Below are 21011 nucleotides of genomic sequence, written 5' to 3'. Positions count from 1 at the left end.
ATCCACGTGGCCACATTGTGCACAGCCACAAACAGACAGGTATACACAAGTAATATTGCAGGCTATTGCAATCATCATTTATGCTTTCTTTGACACAACACTACATCACACTTTTTTAAATATCTTCTATCCAGTAATGCAAAAGAAAGATGGAAAGCGCACCATAGATGACACATCTTAGTCGTACACATGTTTTCACACCAGCCTTTGTTTTTGCAAAGACAAACAGTACTGCACAAATAACACTGGCAGGACGTGCGTCCTCCTTAAGGAAACAGCATTGCAGACAGTGCTCGCTCTGCTCTGTAGAGTACTTTGCACACCTGCACCAATCTTGCAGCTTCTCACCATTCTAAGGCACTCAAAAGCAGTGCCTAGTCGATGCTCACACAATATTTAAAATATGGGAGGCTGTACATGCAAATTCAACCATAGTTGTTGTCGACTCCTACTGCCGCAAAGCAGTATGCTAGTTTTTTCTTTGCAATGCTTCAACAAGCGTCCTCATTTCCCAGTCATTTTGCGCATAACAATGATACAACTTGCACAATGATTCAAGTTAATGAGTGACACCAAACAAACCAACACCCAAAAATTTCACATTAAACTGCAAGTAAATAATGACTGCCCACATTATAAATGAATAGCCTGTGGAAACACAACACACAATAAGGTTTTTGCCAAAAGATCAACACCAGCACTACCACATTAGAAGTGGTTAAAATAGGCACAAAACAAGAGGAAAAAATGCTCGTAAATACCTTTTACAAGTTCAACAGGAAACACATCCATCTTTTCGATTCTCTTTTCAAGTTCATATTCTGCTGACGCCGATACTGGATCCACTTCATCGTTTCGTCTGTCATACTCGTCAACTGAATGCGTGCTGAAAACCTAGATATAAGATGTGAAAATATTTAGTTAAGGTGCTCAATTGTAATACCAGAAGCGTCTTAAAGGGACACTAAATGCAAATATTAAGTCAAGCTAAAGTGATAAATTAGTGCCCGAGAATCACTAGGGCGTCAATATTATCACGAACAGAGCCTTAATAATGGAGAAATTGAAGTAAATGAAGGACATGATTAGAGACTCCCACGGGACATTCAAGCACTTGCCTGACGACAAAAGCACTCCTAAGTCAAATTCTGTCGCTTGTACTTAACTACTCGTTGCAAGAAACCTCCTTGTATTGCATTATAAGACGAAATAGAATGCTACTTGTCTAGTTCTATTTTATTTTTGGAAAAAGGACTCACTGAAATTACCCTTGGCAACAACGCGGGCGACAAAAAACGCCCATGCTTTCGCTTTTCAGCAGTTTCGGGATCGCGTAGTGCTGCATTGGTTTTGCTGGCTCGCGAAACTCGCACAAACTGCAAGTAGCAGAGCATTCAACTTCCATGTGATGTCAGGGGATGCCCAAACAGTCTACGCCACTTGACCAAAAAGCAGCTGCAGCGGCGAATCCACTTGGCTCAGTGCCAAGTGGCACCCAACAGACGGCGCGTCTGTTGGGTGCCGTTTTACTCATCGGCGGCAGCAAAGGGTGGTGATGGCGTATGCAATGTCGCCACTCCCCCGGCTGGGTGGTGGGAGATTTGAATTTCGAAAAAGGCATTCGGACCCTTCAGATGCAATTTTCTCGTAAACTAAGTCTTTTCTTGGCGCGAAACAAGCATTACAAGCTTTCTGGAATGGTATTAAAATGGTCCACGGCGACTCAGTATTTGCCTTTACTGTCCCTTTAACCCTTTCGCTGTCACGGACGTACCGGTACGTCTTCACCCTTCCCCCCCACAGTGTCACTGACGTACCTACCGGTACGTTCTCTATCTTGCGTTCAAATTTTCGCGCCTGAGCGCAAAGCTGGCGCTCCTGGACTGGCCACGCCATCTGTTGACTTTTTCTACATGTTCGTATTTTCGCCTCGACCTGTGTTAGTACATGTACTGAAGAGTACAGTGCAACTGCCACTCGCCCCTCTCTTTACCGAGTGGCGCGGTGGCTCCGCGTTCGCTGTATCATGCGTCCCGTCCCGCGCGTGTTTATGGGTTCAAGGGTTGTTCTGCCATCTCCGCTGGTTTGAAGGTTTTTATTTTTCTTCTGTTGGTGTGTCTGCTACAGCACGTCAAGTTCACGGGCACGCACCGTTGCCTCTCCGAAAAGAGTGACTCGATTGCTGCTTTCGCTCTCTCACCGCACCCTCACTTCCAACTTGCAGCAGTAAATGTAAAGCCCTTCGAACTTTGTTTTAGCCTTTTTCCATCTCCCCCTGTCTTCTTGATCACGCAACGTCCCATTTCTCTCCGTTGTGCGGGCGACTGAAAGCGCATCCTCCCTGCGCGCGGTTACTTTCGGATGGCTGAGCGCGCAGACCTTCATCTGCTCATTGGAGCGGTGGCTCAATTCCGATTCAGAATACGAGCCGAGCTCGGATTCGGACTCGGACAGTCTCATGCGAGAAAGAGGTGAGTTCCGCACCGTCAGATTCGGATGTTGAACGGATGTTATGGTCAGGCTTATGATGATGTTTACTAACAGCTGCAGAACACTGAAATGTGCATATTGCATTGACTATGTTGTTTGTATACCAATCATAATCAAAAATAAATTGCTATCTTCATTCCCTGTTATGCTCGTTCCTTGAAACCAAGCCGACACTGGGGGTGCATCATGGCTAGAAAGGTCAGACAGCGAAAGGGTTTAACACATCGTACATTCTTACGTAGAACTTCGCCATTCTGAAAATATCACATCACATCAAGCACTGAACAAGATAGCTTCAGACAGCTTCCCTAATTAACAAAGGAGCTGTAAACAGTTAAAAAATGTATCCATATAATACTGATGGAGAAAACCGTCAGCGCTTTATGCCACAAGTCACGACAATGCGGGTAAGGATTAAAAAAAAATTACTTATAGCGTTTTACGTGCCAAGACCACTATCTGATTATGAGGCACACAGTATTGGGGACTCCGGATTAATTTTGACCACCTGGCAATCTTTAACATGCGCCCAATGCATGAGGCATTGGCGTTTTTGCATTTCACCCTTATCGTAATGCAGCTGCTGTGGTCAGAGCTTGATCCCGCAACCCTGTGCTTAGCAGCGCAACACCATAGCCCTAAACCACTACGGCAAGTGGTAAAGAATAAGACATGGAGAATGTTAATACAAGCTGGTCAGAGCAACACATAAGGTAGCTGCAACTCCAGGCACTGCCTCTGCAGAGGAAGGAAGGGGGCTGTTTAAATCAAGACATGTTTGGGAAACTGAACAGAAAAGCAGACAGTTAAAACATGGCCTTCAATGTTTACTGTAGACAATGCTTAAACTACTTTTTTAGATATTTCTTAGGGTCTTAGTACACGCAGCAGGCACAATATAGCAAGTGTACAGGTACACTGAGCTAGAATATGGGTAGTGTGCTTACTGCACCGTGGTGGCATTTGCAAGAGGTAAAGCCACAAGTGTCAACAGTGTGTACTTCCACTACAGTGCACCAGCTGTAGCGACAGTCTACATTAATGTAGCATCCGCATTTGCACCATTTGCTCATGCTAGGATGCTACGATCTTAATTCTGTATGCTTGTGCTCTTTTTCTGTGCCTGTCTGGCAAAATGTCATCTCTAATGCTTAATATATTGTCAAGATCGGATTTTTGGTCTCCCTAGAGACCATGAAAACATCTGAAAAAGACGTATGTGCCTTTAACTGCCCCGAAGAGCTCAAATCGCCACAGCCATGTCTAAAATAGCTCAAGGGGCAGCCAGTACAGTCAGTATGCATCTCAGTGCTCGTTCTGTGACAAGAGATGGCAGGTGTGCAAGTGTATAAATAGGGAACACGTTTTATGTCTTGTGACAGTGGTGCCTTTGCACTCTTGATATGCTTTATTGCAATACACTGCTTATGCTGGACGCGTAACACAGCTGCATTGCGGTGAAGCTGACTTTCAAGAACTGGCATTTTGAAATGTTTTAGACCTTTGCCATGCTTTCTGCGCTTCGACACCATCGGCGAGGATGAGGAAGGTGGAGTCAGCACCATTCCAGACAGTGGCTAATCCTTTAAATGAAAAACACAGCCCCAAACTGCAAGAAGCTTGACAGCGAACGTCAAAGCAGCTAGGATAAACGACAGCATAAGACGGCTACTAGAGCTGCCAGCTGATCAGCGTGCAAGAGCGCCGGTTTGAGGCTGCAAGATAATTAAAATGGAGGTGGTGCTGGCTTAAATTCATACCGTTTCTGACCTGCAGTCACGCCAAAGAGTAAAAAAAAATCATACGACGAAGGGTTCCAGTGCCCGAAATTCCAAATGTCCTTATACATTGGCTCTATGGGCTATGTGGCAGTGCCATGAAAGCATTCGAATGATCAGGCACGTAAAAAAAAAAAGAGGGGGGGGCGGGGCTTTTCTGAGTGTGTGTGTGTGTGTCTGTCGCACTGTTATGACACTTTTCCACTGCTGTAGGCAGCCTTCAAAAACATGACAACCATGCAATCACAGCAATCACAAATGGAGCCACCGAGAGCTTTGTTTTTATCCTAAAAGGAAAATCCTAAGATTGAAATTCCTTTACAATATATATAAAAGTAAAACTGGTATCGACAAAACACTGTTCATCAAGGAGCCGCATTACGTTTCATCTAGGAGAGACCACGCTAACAAAATTAGAGCTTATCAGTGCCGTACCAATGTGTTTAAGTATTCATTTTTTCCTAACACGATTAGCGATTGGAATGAGCTCCCTAATGAAGTGATGGCAGCTTCTAGTCTTGAAAATGCTATTGAGAGTCATATTCTTTGATTGTTCTGTTATTCATCTCTGCACATACGCTACTTTTTTTTTGTTTTGTTAGTTAGTTACTTTGTTACTCACTTTGTTTTGTACTTTGTTAGTTTCTATACCGCTTTTGCGAATTTCAGTGCTTAAACTATGTTCTATTTACTGATGTATTCTTTTGATGTTGCTGAATATGTTTCCATTGTGACCACCTGTATTTTAACCCCCCTACGATAATGCCGTACAGGCGATGTAGGTATACCGAATAAAAAAAAAAAAAAAAAAATCATGGCATTAGCAGCTTCACTCTCACAGAGCCCTCTGAGCACACAACCCCTATTCTAGCTTAATGTAGTACGAGTGCTGGTGGGCACACTGGTCCCTTCGTTTATTAATCTGAACTTGACACCAATATTTCAAGCAATACAAGAGGCATACATTTATTGTCATAATGTTATTTTGTTCACAGGAAACCCTAAGTGGCTGATGCCAGCTACTCTAAGCAACAAAGTGAAGCAGCTTTGGCAATGTGCGGATAGCAAAAATTACTGCCCTTACACAAATGCATATATATTCTTGGGTGGCAGTTGCTAAGCTGTCCAGGTATAATGAAGGATGATTGTAACAACCACTTTTCCAAGTTTTTTTAATATTATTATCAGTAAATGACACTGTGACATTATCCCTTATTTAATCAGAGCATCAAGCAAGAAAACCAGTTTATTGCTGGTGGACCTCTCTCCAATTTAACACTAACACTTTTACAACACCAAGCATGAAGTCAAGGATGCTGCAATATAGACATTTTTCTCAGAGGTGCTCATTCAAGAAAATTTCTTGGCTGCATAATGCATGTTTCCCTTCATTTCAATTTTTTTACTTGCTGTTGAGGGCATTCCTAAGGATTGACTGCACTGCTACCTAGCTGTTCTACCATGCCTATTTACAATATCAGGTTGCTTTCCCACTTGTATAATTAAGTGCTTAAGCTCTCTCATATTAGAATGCACAAGTTTAGGTTGAATATTAAAAGCACTTTTTAAATTATTTCCACACAAATGTGCCTCAAGAACACCAGGAAAGCAAGGTGCAAATGTAATTTCCATCATTTTAATTACAGAAACTGCAAGACCAACTAAAGACTAACAGCAGTAGGTTATGTCACCTAAGCTTAGCATCATCCTACCAAACATTCGTCAATCACTTTTGTATGCCAGCACAGATACTGATCCTGCACAGTGGCTACCTTTATGGGTTCTGTGCTGAATTTGACGCGTGAAGGGCGCGGCTGGAAGGGCACTGGATACGGCTCTTCCTCCTCGTCGCTTGCCAGGCCAGGCTGTTCAGTAAAGAAGTGTCCATCTGGCAGCACATGGTAGGCGACGCCCTCCTCCTCCAACAGCACTACACTGGGTGGCCTACTCTCCTCTTCAGCCACCGTTGGCGACGGTGTTCGCAGTACAAGCAGCCGTCGTACCTCTTGGGCTTCTTCATCACTCAGTATTTCTTGTTGCCGGCTGGAACACACACCCAAAGAGCTGCAGATCCAACCATAATACCCTGTTCATGCCCTCACGAAGCCTTTACGGCTTCTTTAGGCATATGGACACAAGAACCACACCTCTGTCATAACATTTCACTGTTTATAATGCCTGCAGCTCAACTATCACTGCCCTTTTTAATAAGAAGAAAGAGAGGCAGAGGGACAACTTTTTTTTTTTTTTTCGGACAGTGCTTCAGGGCAACCATCCAACAGCAACACTTTGCTGAAGGTCCTCTTCACAGCATTACAAGCACAATTGCTACATGTGGCAACAGTCAATGCACACCCAACCACAAGTTTCTGAATAATGAAAGTAGCAAAAAAGTTACTATAAATAATTATGCTCATGGTTTTGAAAGTAAGTCTGTGATTCATATGGGTGCAGTTCAGTTACCACAGAAGGAAGTATACAGTGACAGTTTTTACCTCTAAGGTTGATGCATCGGACATGACAAAATAAATTTTTTTAATAGTCTCATGCTCCGAAAACTTTTGTAGTTGAGGTTACATTTTCCGATACACTAGCTTTGCTACCAGTAAAACAACAGACTGCTGGATCAGTTCTAATAAAATCTGGTGCATGCCTTCAATAAACAACAGATTTAAAGACAAAAAGTGCTAATCATGTGGCATTTGCATGTCGCATAAATCCAGCCTAAATATATAAATATTTAGCATAAATAAAAGTGATAAATATTTGATTGCTCAAAATACTTAACAGAAAGTAAAATTATGGCAAACTCACTCAAACAGAAATGTGAAAGGACTGTGGAGATTTGTCTTAAAAGGTAGCTTGACAGAAGTACACTAAATCAATAGGAAATTTAAAGAAAGGGACTCGAAACTACTTAGCATAATTATTAGGGAATTCTGTCCAACAAAACTTGCAAAAGTGCCTACTGTAGCTTTTAAACACTACCCTGAACTCCACTGTGCATGAAGGTAATTTTCTGTCTATCTGAAAGAGCAATGCATGTTCCTAGCATAGCTGTGTCATTTATTCTGGAAGAAAGGGTGGTGTGGTGCCAGCAGCAGTGTGAAATAAAACCACATGCAACATGGAGACAAAAGAGAATCACTGCATGAGCTGTTAGGAGGTTTACCACTCCGTACACATATAGATACGAAGTGCACGTGCCCACGTCTCCTTTTAAATTTTCAGGATCCCATACACTTAAAGATGAACTGGCAAAGGACGTAATGACACCTTCACATAACTTTGCCACATCTATCCATGTGCTATATTTATGTGCTTATAGAGTACAAAAAAAGCTAGTAAAGTCTTTAGGCTAGCACAACACAATAACAGTGGCTACATACACCAAGTCCTTCAGAGATGCACCACTTTAAAAGCACTACTTGTAAGCTACACAGTGCTCAAGCTTTAGTGACAATCCTGCTGATGAACGGAGTTTTAACAACTGTAGCTAAGGTAAGCTTGATTGAGGTCCCCCATAGATATAGTACTGCACAGAGTCCCTAGTCAACCAAAAACAACATGCAAAGATATTCTGCCATCACTCTTTTGTTATTCCAATGTGAAACACACATAGCTCACTTTTAACAAGTTATCTAGAAACATATTCAATGTCCACAAGCCCACCTTGAAAGAGAAACTAAAGAGCAACACCAAGCCTAGTCTAGTAAAGTATTTCTTCTGGACTCTATTTGCAATTACGTGACAGAAAATTTTAAGTTACTAGGGGAAAAAATAAAAGGGCTAAGTGAAATTCGCACTCAAACTACAGTGCTTGTATGGTAGTATGGCATCAACGAATATCAAAGCATCTTCATGTTTGGGCTGCTTTTGTTCGTAAGAAGTTATCGAAATTCCCTACGTTGATTTATTGGTGCTTTCAGAAGGCAGTGTAATGCTTGTTCAACAATAAAATATTAACCAGTTACAAGCACTTACTGTCTAAACCTTAAGACACCCTGAAGAGCCAGTGGGAGAACTGCAAGCCCATCTTTCATTTTCATTTTCTCACTTACCATGACTCTACCTCACAGTAAAACTAATGTTTCTGGTATTCCTGGGAGTGTACTTTATTATTCTAGCTTAACTTTCATAAAGAACCCTTGACTAGTATAGTCAGGGGTTTGACTATGCTTCGTTGTACCCTTGGCTATACATTCTTGTTTAGCGTCCTTTGAAGTGTAGACATCCACACTTTTAGAGTGCTGGAGTGATACACTAGAGAGGCAAGGAAAGCGACGCTTATGCATTGCTCCTCAGTTTAAGAGAGAATTCTTGTCAACAGTGACCACAAAGATATGGAAACAACATATGTTGTCCAAAACATTGATCCCTGCAGCCACTGTCGTATTACTTTTTCTTTGCAGCATGGTACTGAAATGATTTAGGCAAAAGCATGCTTGTCTTTACATGACCCTTATGCTGTTTCCCAGAAAGGATTAGAAAAATGAAAGGGGCTACGTTATTTCTGACTGCATAAAAACAACCTACAAAGATGCTGTCATGGCTCATTCATCTCATCTCAAGTAGGTGCAAACTACCTATAATAGGCTAATTCAAGATAATTATGTTTAGATGCCTTTAGGCACACGAAAATAAGGCTGCTCCCAAGTAAGCCTTACAATCATCCTTCATAACCCTTCCCTTTCTCACCTCGAACTAAGTAGCTTATCTGCCTCTTCCTGTGTCATGAACTCCACACCACTTCCGTCCACTTGGGCATCAAGGTTAATATCTCCAAATGGATCCCCCTGCAAGACACATGAAGAAAAAGAAAGCTCCATGTGCACACATGTATGAAACACATGCTCACTGCTCAAAACAGTAAGCACTTAATTTCGACATGAGTGACTATGTATCACAGCATGAACTGTCAGCAGCTAGTTAAATGCTTGTGATATCAGTTATAATTGCAACTTACTTTGTACGAGCGAGAATTTATGACTGCTTCAACGTTGAATAATTCATGCTCTCGCGTCCCAAGCTCTGCCAAGGTTTCACCCGCGGCATGCTTTAAACCACTGTTGTTGCTGTACTTGTCATGGCAGACACTGTCCTAAAACATCAAAAAGGAAGAAAAACTTGAATCAGTAGGGCCTCAAATCAAAGATATTTGCTAACACAAGGCACACAAGTTAAAAGAAAGAATAGCTGTAAAAATAATTAAACAAAACAAGAAAAAAAGTGAATTCAGGTCACAGAGCAGTCGGATTAAGCAAACAAATTCTCCAGCTAGACGGTAAACATGGATGCTAATTTTAGGTCTGTTCAATACACACATGGTTCACTGCACCTAAATAAGTTATGGGGTTTTATGTGCCAAAACCACGATCTGATTATGAGGCACACCATAGTGAGGAACTTCGGCAGACTCCGGAATAATTTTGACCACCTGGGGTTCTTTTAACGTGCACCTAAATCTAAGTACAGGGATGTCTTCACATTTTGCCCCCAATGAAATGTGGCCACCGTGGCTAGGATTCAACACCGCGACCTCGTGCTTAGCAGCCCAACACCATAGCCACTAAGCAAGCATGGCGGGTTAGTTCAGAGCAACTTTTGTACCAGTTCACGGTGCAGAGCACTCCAGCACTGATTCGATTCTAAAACAATAAAGAACTGCAGCATACCTGGACCGCAGTCCTCAATTCTAGCACAGTACCACCCTGGTGCAGAAGACCACTGTAGCTGCAAGCGAGGTGGCGCAGCCAAGGCGCTCAGAATTTTACATGGCACCGCTCGCAAAGTTATGTTTTCTGACACTACAGCAGTTTACAAAGGATATGTAAAAGCCTATTAATGTCTTTGACAATGTTAATCTACACAGCCAGAATATCTTCCAGCACTCCGAAATTTACAGACACTAAATTACTGATGTGTTTCCCAGCCTCTGTCGGGTTTGTTTCATTATCCACACTTACAGATTGAGCATCATCCATGATGTAGCACTATGACATTCCTATATAGATACACTAAACACACAAACAAAAAGCTCACACTGAACAACAACTCAGCACTCAGACTCATGCAGCTTGCTGCACTAGCATCACCCAAGCTTTTTTGGCACTGGTGCAGTGAATGGTATGAAAATTGAACAGACCTTGTCTAGGAACCTTGTCTAGTGATAATGGACACAAGAAACTGCAACATTTCAATACCTGTTGTAGAAGCATGGTAGATCTTCCTGATGCAGCTGCTAGCGTATAGAGAAGAACGCTGTTGGAAGGAGGCTCACTAATCCCATTGTGGCCAACATAATCTTGCTGAGGCCAATGAGGCACATCATCCATTTCAACTGAGGGACCTGGGAAGCAACAATGTGCCTCATTATAGATGAATAGAACTAATTACGTTTCTATTACAAAACAGAGAACTGTTTCATATTTATTATGCATTTATACCATATCAGTTTATATTTACCTTTCAACTCAAAAGAAAAAAACGTACTGGTAATGGTGCTGGATGAAAAACATAAAAGTAACTTCTGTGCTCCATCCAACAGATATGGTCATTCTGAACAGTGAATTTTAGATTCAGCACTGCTCAGCACAGGGTAGAACATGTACTTCATTTTAATTTATTTTAGGTATTTAACAATACTTCCTTCTCCATCATCTTGGCTAATAAGAAATATAAACATTGAAATCATTATACAGTTCAGTCTTGAGAGTTAAATTAAGAATGCAAAAAGATGAACCCAAAATAATGTAGGCCTTCAATGCAGCTGCACTCAACCAACACTGCCATTTCTCAAAGACATTTTTTGTATGTCAGCAGATATCTTAGCCATATGTGTTGTGTTCTATGTGTCAGCCTGCTCTTCACAGCTTTGGTAGCTACAAGATATCCAGCATGTTATTGTGCAAACTAAATTTCTGAATATACTGGGGCCAGCAGCTAATTCAGCATTTTTTGGTAAATAAAATTCAAAAATTCCATACTATAAAGATAAGTTAGGCAGCACACCACAGCAATATAGTACAGCATAGACATACTAGTGCAGATGTATACTGAAATATTGGAAGACAGGTGAGGAGCAGTGCTCATGATAACACATCACGATACTGAGTTGAAGTGCAAAAAAACTTTTACTACACAAACACGCACTGCTCACTTGCTGGCATAAATGTGTCTGCAAAAACATACTTATCACGAAAGACTGTTTTTAATTATTCTTTTTCTAATGAGAAGTTGTGCAATGCATGAATTATGGTTGACCACAGCATAACAAGACGTCACTACCAGCACTACATCATCTCGGATACACCTTCCAGCATGCATCTGCTATAGTATGTCACGCAATGCTGAAGCACCTGACAATCATGTTAAGTAGGGTATGCAATAAATTTCTGGAAGTTTAAGAACAAAATAATATGGGTGACACGAACGTGATTGTTCTGTTTCACTGAACTACAATACAAAGCACAGCTGGAAAAAGGTAACACTAGCTGAATGAAGGTATTCTGCCTGAAAGGTATTTCTTATCAGCGTGTTCAAAGGCGCTGGTTGGTTCATCATTGGAATAAAGCAGAAACAGCGCGACACAGAATGAGCAAGTAAAGAGCACAGGACAGAGCGCTGACTAGCAACCAAATGCTTTATGTGCAGAAGCAGCATATAAAGGCATCATTAAAGGTGACATATAGGAAAGAAAAAGAAGGATAAGCGTTAGCCACGGAGATAATCCAGTTCTCTTGTTGATAGCGTGAGGGACGCAGAACTGACACATGTGTCACTGCATATCATATTGACTGCAAATAAAGACGGGCACAGCGGAAGAGAACACAAAAACAACACGGGCGGCACATATTGACCGCAAATAAAGACGGGGACAGAGGAAGAGAACACAAAAACAACACAGGTGGTACCGCCCGTGTTGTTTTTGTGTTCTCTTCCTCTGTCCCCGTCTTTATTTGCGGTCAATATGATATACAGTAAACGCCAAATAGGCCAAACTGAAATTCTTCTGTAGCATGTGTCACCACCTGTGAATATGCAAAAGGCCTCCAAGATTTCCAGCGCACACTGTTCACTACATCTTCCAATTATTTCGCAATTTCCAATTATTTAAACGGACACTAAAGGCAAATACTAAGTCAAGGTAAAGTGATAGATTAGTGCTCGAGAATCTCTAAGGCGTCAGTATTACAGCGAACAAAGCCTTAATAATCGAGAAATCAAGGTAAATGCAGGACATGATTAGCCCCTTCAGTCACGAATAACGATTGACTGTCAGTATATGTGTGAAACATAGATAAGTTTATGCCAGGGTGCTTGAGATTCCATTGAAAGCAAATCAAGGTAGTAGAATGACTGTTCGTGCATTTTATGATGAGTCATCATAATTACAGAGTAAATAAATATTTGAATATTGTAAAGGCAGTCATGCTAGGTTTCTTCACAAATAGGATTGAATCACCTGCTTGAATTACATGCAAAAGTTATTTATTGGCCGCAAGCATTTCAAGAAAGAAAAAAATATTCTGAGGTTGCTACCCACATGCCCGACGTCAAAACGTCACATAAAACATGGTAGTGCCTTCACCAAAGCGGTACTCTGCAACTATACATATCACTTAGAAGTAAAATGGAAGTAATTTATGCTAGCAGATGGTTCAATTTACCCTAAGCTTAATGTTTATGCTGTATTCCTTGCTACCACTGCACAGAAATGGCAAAAATAGGTCGCGTCTATAAATGTGGACGTCTTGACTATAGGGGTTGGAGACTCCCCAGGGACATTCAAGCACTTGCCCGATGACGAAAGCACTCCTCAGTTAAATTCTGTCACTAGTACTCAACTACACGTTGCAAAAAACATCCTGGTATTGTATTATAAGATGAAATAAAATGCTACTTGTCCAGTTCCATTTCATGTTCAGAAAAAGGAACTAATTGAAATTACCGTTGACAACGACACGGGCAGTCGAAAGGCTTCGTTTTTACTCGACTCTGCACCGCCCACGCTTTCGCATTTCAGTACTTTCCTGAACGCATAGTGCTGCGCTTGGTTTTGCTGGCTCGCGAAACTCGCACAAGCTACAAGTAGCAGAGAATTCAGCTTCCATGTGATGTCACGGGATGCCCGAACGGTCTACGCCACTTGACAAAAAAGCAGCTGCAGCAGCGAATCCGCCGCCCTGTCTTGGCACAATGCCGCTGTCTGTCAGGCGGTGTTTTACTCGTTTTACTCACCGACAGCAGCAAAGGGCGGTGATGGTGTATGCAACGTCACCACTCCCCTGGTTGGGTGGCGGGAAATTTGAATTTCGAAAAAGGTATTCGGATCTTTCAGATACAATTTTCTCATAAGCTAGTCTTTTCTGGGCACGAAACAAGCATTGCGAGGTTTCTGGAATGGTATTTGAACAGTCCACATCGACTTAGTATTTGCCTTTAGTGTCCCTTTAAAGATCGGGGTGCAACCACTTGTGTTCAGTGGGCAGCCAGCTGACTGTACGGGTTTCCTTTTGGTGAAGCAGCATGCTCGTGCAGATGATCATTAATGCACCTCCCTGTTTGCCCAATATGGAAACGTTTACAATAGAGCGGCATTTTACAGATGACTTGCATTGTACAGTCAATGAACCCATGAACATGATTCTCATGGCAGTTTTCTCGTCGCACGACAGTATCCACCCTGTTGACTATTTTGCAGAGCTTGTTCAGTTTATTAGAAGCATTGCACACATCCCTCACTCCTGCCTTAGCCGCAATTTTCACAATGTTATGGGAAACACAATGTACATACAGAATGACAGCAACCCTACATTTCGAAGGCTGTGCTTGCATAGTTTGTTTTCCGGCATTCTTTAACTCTTTTACCAGGTCATCCTCAACGCTGCACAACACGCTGGTCGGTTAGCCTGCTGATGTTAGTTGGTTAACTTGTGCTGAAAAGGTCTGTTCAACAGAGTGCTCACACGAACACGTGCGAGCAGCTCGCAAACATGCCTTAGCGATGCCGGGTTCATTTTAAAAGTTTGGAGTGTGCGGACGAAAATGGTAGAAGCCCTTTCTTCGAGCAAGGCGAGTAGCTCCAGCACACATGTTGAAACACATTGAATATGTAAACAGGAAAGCCCTAAAAATTAAGTTATTTGCACTGCACTTTAGCTAAGGCCCCCACGATACTAAACTGCTATTATATAAAACGCTTACGCAATTAATAACTCCACCTCTAGTTTTTTTTTATTGTAACTATATCACCTTACTAACGCAAGTTGTACCTGTAGCTCCCACGCCTTGAACGTAACACCGATTTATGCTCACACTAACACATTCAAATAGTTTTTTCCACGTACAACTGGATACTGGGTAGAGAATTCCACGTACCTTTGGAATTCTCTACCCAGTAACATTCATTCACTATCACTATAGGATTTTATAGCTACCATTGGTAAGCACTTCACCAACATGCAAATCGCTTCTTTTTGATCATTCATCTTTTTGTGTATGAGTGTGTTTTTAATGTGCAATGTATAATGTTCCCCCTCCTGCTATAGCCCTATATTGGGCTGCAGTATACATAAATAAATAAATAAATTAATTAATATCGGGCAAACGGGGAGGTGCATATGATCGCCTACACGAGCATGCCATTTCACTAAGAGGAAATCCATACAGTCATCTGTCTGCCCACTGTAACATGTGTGGTTGCACCCTGATCTTTAAGTGCGAAATAATTCTAAGATGTAGTGAACAGCGCGCGCAGGAAATCTTTGAGGCCTATTGCATATTCACAAGTGGCGACGCATGCGTCAGTTCTACGTCCTTCACGCTATCAACAAAAAAACTGGAATATCTCTGTGCCTATATGCTTATCCTTCTTTTTCTTTCCTTTATGTCACCTTCAATGACGTCTTTATACGCTGCTTCTGCAAATAAAGCATTTGGTTGCCAGTCAGCACTCTGTCCTGTGCTCTTTACTCGCTCGTCTTCTGTCATGTTTCTGTTTTATTCTAATATTACTTATGTTTCACAGTTTTTTTCAACAGCACTGGCAAAGCCAGCACACTAACAAAAATTTTAAATTAGTCTTTCTCAGAGCAGTGCCAACAGCACAATGCTATTATAGCATTAGTCCTTATAAGCAATTGACCAAAGGTGACAAAGTGAGTTCTCAGAGTATTTAAGTAAGAAACATCATTATTTTGAGAATAATAAGAATCCTGATAAGCATGCAAAAAAAGAAAACCAGCACACTAATTCCCACTGTCCCCTCATTTCGGGCCTACAATATGATCACAAACTTATATAAATCCGAGCCCTTTTTGCTGAATATACTAATAAATTATCTTGCAGGAACTTGTACTGCAACAAAGCACTCTCACCATGCTACTTTAAAGAATACCTTTACTCGGTATGATCTCCTTTCTCAGCAGTCATAAAAAAAGTATGAAAGAAAATATTTTGCAGCATAAGCATCTGATACGAAACATACCGTGAATGGAAACACTATGATCATAACGATGTAATGTAATTCCACACCACAACCTTTGCATGCAGCTCATGAAGGAATGCTCCAAATTTCCTTTAGCTTTTTATGCACCTTGTTTGAAACAGAAAACAGAAAAAACTGCCTGTATGCCTGCTCAAGGGAAAGAACACTGACTGCTTGCACTTCTACATCAGCTCGTTTATGTGACCCTACCCAGGGTTTTACACCCCATTTAAAAGGTTGTAGCAGCTTAGCCCCTTAAGGGCTTATTTTCTATGTGGAAGAGAAAAAGAAAGTGGTGCTATAATGGCTTTTATTTTACGGCACTAAATGCTTGACAGAAATATGACTGCAAATCCAGCACATCAAAGAATAAACATTTATTTACCAGCATGAATCACCCACTTTCCTTCTTGGAACTTCATGATTAACAGATCGTTTTGTATGACAGTAGTAAAAGTTGCAGCTTTCTTTCGCAGCTGTCGAGCAAACTACTGGAGGCTGGCTCTGGTATATGTGGTAGTATTCGCAACAAAGGACTCTAACTCACTGTCTTTTAAACCCCAGCATGCATGAAACACTTACTGCTATCTGTTGTCCGGAAAATCTAAATCAACAAAAGCAATGATGACAGAATGCCTACCACCATCTATGCTGTGAAACAAAAAAATTTAAAGAAAAACAGCGTTTGACATACTCTATACACAATAAGTCATTCAGAAAGTGGCAGAATACCCACGATAAGGTAGGCTAGTCATAGACCAAAAAGTGACAATCACTCATGACAAGCTGAAGCCATCAAACATTAATGAATTTGAAACATCAATGATTCATATCACATGCCTCGAACTTATGAGTGATGATGAAGAAACTTACAGGAGTCATGCTTGGAAGAAGCGTGATGGAGCACCGGAGGTTTAGAAGGCAACGGTGGCTTGCTATTGTTGGTCCGAGCAAACACACTACCAGAGGGCTGTTTGGCACTGTCAGTTCCTTCTGAAGCTCCCCAGCTCTTTTCTCCTTCTTTTGTTTTACTGGGATCAGCACAGAGCGGGCTATCTTCTTTTAGGTGTGCTGTGCTATGCTCCTGCTGTGGTTTGTTTGAGCATACAGGCACTGAGTTTTTTGGCAAAGGTGCATCCAATTGTTCATTTGCGTGGTCTGAAATTCGAGATTCCCCAGTCCCCGAGTCCAATGAACAACTAGAACTACTTTGAGCAGACGACAGAGTTTGATTTGTTTCTTCACCCACAGGTTGACTGTGTGGGGGGACTGGAGGTTCCTGCGACACCACACTGGCTTCTTCAGGTGGTCGAGGCAGCTCTGCCTGCAAGAGACCATCTTCAGACGACCGCCTCAATGATTCCACCCGTGGTGGTGCTGATGGCTTTTTGTGCTGCGGCACCTTAACAGGAGTTTCAGCTTCGGAGGCTGCAGCATCTTTTCCAGCACATATTTCTGGCAGCTCCGGCCTTGTAACACCATTGGAGATGGCAGAACTGGGCCCATTTCTGGCAGGGTCACTGACTGCCTCAGTACTGCCTTTGGCACTGTGCTGGGAGTCTCCATTTACAAGGCTTTGGGCACATTCCTCGGCAGGCCCCTCGTCGTTCCATTTGGGGAATGATGTGGCAGGTGTGGCAGAGGATGGAGAGCTAGCTGGTGAGCTGGCCACACTTCCTTTGCGCCCTGACACAGGCTGGGGCTTTTTGGATGCCTCCTGCAGACGCTCAAACATGGCGCGCGCATTGTAAAACCGTGCAACATGACTGTCACTCCGTGTTAATGTTGGCGGTCCCGACGGTCTTGCTGCCTCGGTTATATTTGGCTCTAGGGGGGACGTGCGTGAGAGCGATTCATTGGAGGCAGTTTTGCAATCATCACGGGCCTGGAACATATTTGCAATTGAGCTGACCTTAGACCCTGCCTTGGAGCCTGCCGGTGCCACACGTCGCCGCTCAGCACCATCTTGTGTCTGGTTCGTTCGTTGCTCAAAAGTTGAGCGCAGACTTGAAATGAAGGGCTTTGCTGGAGATGTAGGAGATGAAGATGTAGGAGGGGGTTCATCAAGCCATCCCGTACGGGACCGTGATGCAGCCAGAACTTCTGAACGCCTGACCTCAGCCATGCTGCAGCCAGGGGAGGGTGGCACCAATGAAAGAGAAGGCTCCCTCAGCCATTACGTACCCTGCAATGGTCATGTAAGGCAAATCACATTGCTGTTACTGTATAATACAACAAGTGCAAACACGAAAGCAGAATAAACGTGCCAGATTCAGAACACCATAACCAAGATGACCTGGGCAGAATATGTGTGTAAATGTTTCATTCACTTAATGTACCAGGAGTACCAAAAGACAAGATGACAAAAAAGAAAAAAAAAGGGACATTTATGCTGTGGATTACAGTCAAGTAAATAGACCCAATGACAATACCAATGCATAGATATTCATGTGATCTAGAGGCCAGACCCTTCCACCACTTGCTAAAAAGCAGATACCCATTGCAATAAATGAATTTCAATATGGCTTAAATTTGTTTCACATCTCACTGTTACACAAGTGGAAACTGCCAATACTACAGCCCATAAAAATGCAACGGCACAAATGTTCAATAAAGCCATGCCCAAGAACTTTAAGTTTAAAAAAAATAACAGCTGCAGAAGATTGTGCCAAGACCACGGTAATATTTAAAATTAATTGAAAATCACAAAACTTTATATTAGATGTCTCAATCTTGAATACATTAAGCAGTCACAAACTAATGCCACTCAGAATTAAATTACACTGATATTAATGTGACAGACCAATGAAGCACTTACAGAAGTTTGGTTTAAAAAGCAAAACTTAAAATATCACAAATGTATATGACACTATCCACAACACACATAAGGATGAGCTCAGATAACATATTTCAAACATAGTCAGTCAAATTCACAAGCAACAAGGCTGGAAGGGAATGCCCCTACAAGTAAAATATCCTTCTACAATAGTGAAAACATCTAAGGGCTTCCTATCTTGCTACTTTTCTTTTGCAATTTATACCTTAAGCTGGCCAGACATATGCGGACCAAGAACTACAATCTGTTTCTATCAATCTGTTTCAATCTACAAAGCCCTTTTTAGCTAGTGCCAAGTTTTTTTTTTTTTTTTTTTTATGTTCACCTCACATGCACTGTGCTATTGTCAGCACCAATAAAGAAAGTGGCACAAAATAAAAATTCTTGACAAGCAAGTTAACACAACAGAAAAATATGCAACTAGCTACACAACACACTTCAATTAATTTTACTAAGGCTTCCTTTCTCAGGCTGAATTTCAGAACAAAAGGGTACTGTAACAAGAATATGTCTATATATTTATTTAACTTGGGTGTTACAAGCACATATATAATTATGCACTAAGTTCAAATACAATAACAGTAATAACAATAACAACAATAACATGAATTCAACTTATGATGTGGTTCAAAGTATACATACAATGACACGTGCTGGACGTAAAACTGATTTTACATTCCTTACGTAAAATCAATTTCCTCACAGCTTGTGCCAATGATGTTTTTAATGAAAAAAAGAAAGCTCATTCAGATAAACCGCTATTGGCACACGTCCAGACGTAACTGGAACACACGCCGAAATTTTGAAGGCGCCAATCAGTCAATGTCAGCTCTTCCCAGAAGTGTTTTGCGCCAGCAAAGTTCACTGACAGGCTGAGTGTGCCAAACATATAGCTCGTGAGCGTAAGCACGACAAATTTCCTTAGCGCGTGTGTGCACCCGCACATAGTACTTCTGCAGGAAACAGCTATGTGAAAAAGTTGCCCCATTTTACCGCGGAAACGACGGTGCGTAATGCAGAATATAAAATAAATGCAATTATTTTTTGGCCCCGCTATAAAAGTAAAGATGCCGGCTCTGAAACCGCACAGCGAGTACGCACACCACAAGCCGAACTACTGTCCCTAGACACACCGAGTCTTCAGCCCACAATTATAACGCTAGCCCATTATGACCAGCCCGAAAAGGAAGAGCCTGGATACATCGAACAATTCCAAAGAAAAAAGAAGTGCCCAAGACTTCGGTCCAAGGTTGCTCCAAACCCCCGCGACAGGCTGCACTAAGGTGCTAAGAACAACACGATCGGTCACACCACACGCGAAGCCAGCATCTTTATTTATTTATTTTTTCTCTCAACTAAAATAGATTGCACGTAACGCTGCTACAGCACAACGCGCTGGTCCCACCGTAAAGCTGCTGAACGGAGTACGTTCCGTAGGCTTTGCTCGAAAGCGTGACCGGGAAGGCCAGCGCATAAATAATACTGCTGATGAGATAAGAAGCATAGAGAGAAACTGCCGTCATAAAAGTAGCGGCAGCTGAGTCATGGATATTCTTGTAAAAAGCAAGCGATGAAAGCGAAGCAAACTTTAAGTGCGCCAGTTCGTGCACTGCAACCAAAATAAACATCAGCCTGAACGAAGGCAATGCACCGACGATCGCGAAAACTGACCCGTGTGCCCAAGTGGGCGTCTGCGGCCTCGTTAACAGAGCGGGTGTGCTAATAGTTTACGGCATCATGGAGGAGTCACACAACACGACGGCACACAGGCGTAACACTACCACACTCGGGTTAACGATTGCTACGCTAGCAACTGCAGATCCCTCCTCCCCCGGCACACTTCTTTGTCGTTGACACACAGCTTCCGGACGTGCCGCGTCCGTCCGTGAATAAGGAAACGGTTACATGTTGTCATAAAACAATGCGGACTGCAAGCTACATCCCACTAACTCATATTAATAATTCACAAAGGAAAAGCAATAGAAATTCTGTACCATTCAGCCGTCGCTTGGAAAATGAGAACCCGCCGATAACGCACGTCGCTGGCCCGCCGCCATGTTTTGGAGCGTTTAAGACGAAGGCGAGGAGGAAAGCGCAAGGGAAGAGCGGCAAGGGTCTTCGCCCTCCAGCGGCAGAAATCGAAAGCACTGTTGACCTGTGTAGGAGTCGCGGGAGCTCCGGAGGCTCCTAACCATGTGTGACAGTACACAAAAACAAAGCGCGACAGCGTCCGCGCCGGCAGCTCCGACGGCCGCTGCGCTGTTGAGAGGAGTGTAGTAGGTGTAGTGGGGCGAAAAGAAACGGGATCGCTATCGGTAAACCTTTTGAAGGGAGCCTTACAACGAACAGAAAGAATGGCGCTGCGGAGACGTGATCGTTCGGTCGATGTTCGTATGTTGCCTCTGCTCAACAAGTTGGT

The 21011-nt window shown here is 42.4% G+C and overlaps 1 protein-coding gene across 2 annotated transcripts in view; it reads right to left on the bottom strand.

The window, feature by feature from the left end:
• LOC126545636 (uncharacterized) overlaps positions 1–20677 on the bottom strand; it is a 108699-nt gene extending 88022 nt beyond the window's left edge. For both annotated transcript variants that reach the window (XM_050193560.1, XM_055061544.2), the window contains exons 1-7: positions 20587–20677; positions 16630–17941; positions 10472–10617; positions 9235–9369; positions 8967–9064; positions 6041–6311; positions 762–894 (exon numbers count right to left, since the gene is read on the bottom strand). In XM_050193560.1, coding sequence (XP_050049517.1) covers positions 762–894; positions 6041–6311; positions 8967–9064; positions 9235–9369; positions 10472–10617; positions 16630–17881 — 2035 coding nt within the window. In that variant the 5' untranslated portion in view covers positions 17882–17941; positions 20587–20677. The remainder of the gene's footprint in view (positions 1–761; positions 895–6040; positions 6312–8966; positions 9065–9234; positions 9370–10471; positions 10618–16629; positions 17942–20586) is intronic.
• Between the last annotated feature and the right edge of the window lie 334 nt (positions 20678–21011).

This window comes from Dermacentor andersoni, chromosome 1 (genome assembly GCF_023375885.2).
Source record: "Dermacentor andersoni chromosome 1, qqDerAnde1_hic_scaffold, whole genome shotgun sequence".
In the NCBI taxonomy this organism is placed as follows: domain Eukaryota; kingdom Metazoa; phylum Arthropoda; class Arachnida; order Ixodida; family Ixodidae; genus Dermacentor; species Dermacentor andersoni.
The sequence above is the reverse complement of the archived record's forward strand: the minus strand, read 5'-3'. Positions and strand labels throughout refer to the sequence as shown.